Here is a 1893-nt window from a genome sequence, read left to right as displayed (position 1 = left end):
ATGCCTTACCCTGATGTTGATTCTATTTCTGCTTCAAACAATCGCCTTATCACGAAGGAGCTAGATTATGACATACCGATTATAAAGAAAGAGTTTGATGGTATGTTTCTTGCATTAACAAATAAGCAACACAATATTTTCTTGATATCATGACTACAGTCAAGGATAAGAAAGGAGGTGTGTTTTTTGTGTATGTATATGGTGAAACGGGTAAAACCTTTCTTTGGAAGACAATATCTGCAACAATTAGATGTAAAGGTGAGATAGTTTTAAATGTTGCTTTAAGTGGTATCACATCGTTATTATTGCCTGGAGGTAGGACAGCACACTCTCGGTTTATAATTCTGTTGAATCTTACGGAGGGTTCTGTTTGTAAGATACCGCCTGATAGTGAACTCAGCAAATTAGTAAGAAAAAGCTCATTGATTATTTGTGATGAAGCACCTATGGTCCACATGCATGCATTTGAAGCTTTAGATCGAGCTCTGAAAGATGTATGTAAGTTTGATAAGTCTAGCCACTCAAAAATTCCATTTGGAGGGAAAGCGATTGTTTTTGGAGGAGACTTCAGACAAATTCTACATGTTGTTCAAGGAGGTAGCAGACAAAACATCGTTAATGCTTCTTTAAGTTCTTCATATATATATATATATATATATATATATATATATATATATATATATATATATATATATATATATATATATATATATATATATATGGCAACATTGCAAAGTCCATATATTAACGATGAACATAAGGCTAATTGTTGGAAGGGATCCATCTGATATTTAAGAAATTAAGGATTTTGCAAACTGGCTTTTGGACATAGGAGATGGAAAAGTTGGTGGTTCAAAAGATGGGGAAACGATTATTGATGTTCTGGATGATATTTTTATTAATGATCCACATGATCCTATAGGTTCGTTAATTGAGTTTGTATATCCTTCAATTTTGGAAAACTTCAACGTTACGGGTTATTTTCAAGAAAGAGCTATACTTGCTCCAAAAAATGAAGTTGTCCAACTAATAAATGATCGTTTGTTATCATTGTTTCCCGGAGACGAAGTAGAGTATTTAAGTTCAGATAATCTCTGTCAATCTGAGTTTGTTCATGATCAGTTTGATGTCAATTTATACTCCACATATGTTTTAAATGGTCTTAAAGTATCAGGTTTTCCAAATCACAAGTTAATTTTAAAGGTCGGTGTTCCAATTATGTTACTAAAAAACATTGATCAGAAAAATGGCTTACGTAACGGCTCTAGACTACAAGTCAAATCTCTGGGCAAACGTGTTATTGAGACAATTATCATATCTGGAAGTAATATTGGAAACCGAACCTTTATTCCAAGAATGTCTTTAACTCTTTCTGAAAAAAAAAATCCCTTCAAATTTCAAAGAAAACAGTTTCCATTGGCTGTATGTTTTGCAATGACAATTAATAAAAGTCAGAGGCAGTCATTATCAAAGGTTGGTCTGTATCTCAAACGTCCTGTTTTTTTTTTTTAACATGGACAGTTGTATGTTGTCTTATCTAGAGTTCAAAGTAGAGAATGATTGAAATTGTTAATTTTAAATAAAGATGATAGACTTACAAATAAAACTTCCAATGTTGTTTATAAGTAAGTTTTTAGAAATTTATAAATGGTTCGTAGTTTTTAAAGTCAAACTATTGTGTTTTATTTATTACATTTGTGTTATATTTTATTTTTTATATTTATATATCAATGTCTTTTATATTATTCAATGTGTTTCTCTTTTAATTGTATTCAAATTTCTATCATGTTTTATAAATCATTGACAATATAGTCAATTTTGTATTATGTTTTATATATATATATATATATATATATATATATATATATATATATATATATATATATATATATA

General features: G+C 29.4%; 1 protein-coding gene across 1 annotated transcript; it reads left to right on the top strand.

Annotated features, from left to right (window-relative positions):
- LOC111886642 (uncharacterized) lies at nt 1-1564 on the top strand. Its single transcript, XM_052766579.1, has 4 exons — nt 1-100; nt 160-597; nt 833-1324; nt 1542-1564. Exons 1-4 carry the CDS (start codon nt 1-3, stop codon nt 1562-1564), a joined length of 1053 nt encoding a protein of 350 aa, XP_052622539.1.
- Nucleotides 1565-1893: the final 329 nt, after the last annotated feature.

The sequence above is a fragment of the Lactuca sativa genome, chromosome 8 (genome assembly GCF_002870075.4).
Source record: "Lactuca sativa cultivar Salinas chromosome 8, Lsat_Salinas_v11, whole genome shotgun sequence".
Lineage (NCBI taxonomy): Eukaryota > Viridiplantae > Streptophyta > Magnoliopsida > Asterales > Asteraceae > Lactuca > Lactuca sativa.
Note: the sequence above shows the minus strand (reverse complement) of the source record. Positions and strands in the feature narration are given on the sequence as shown.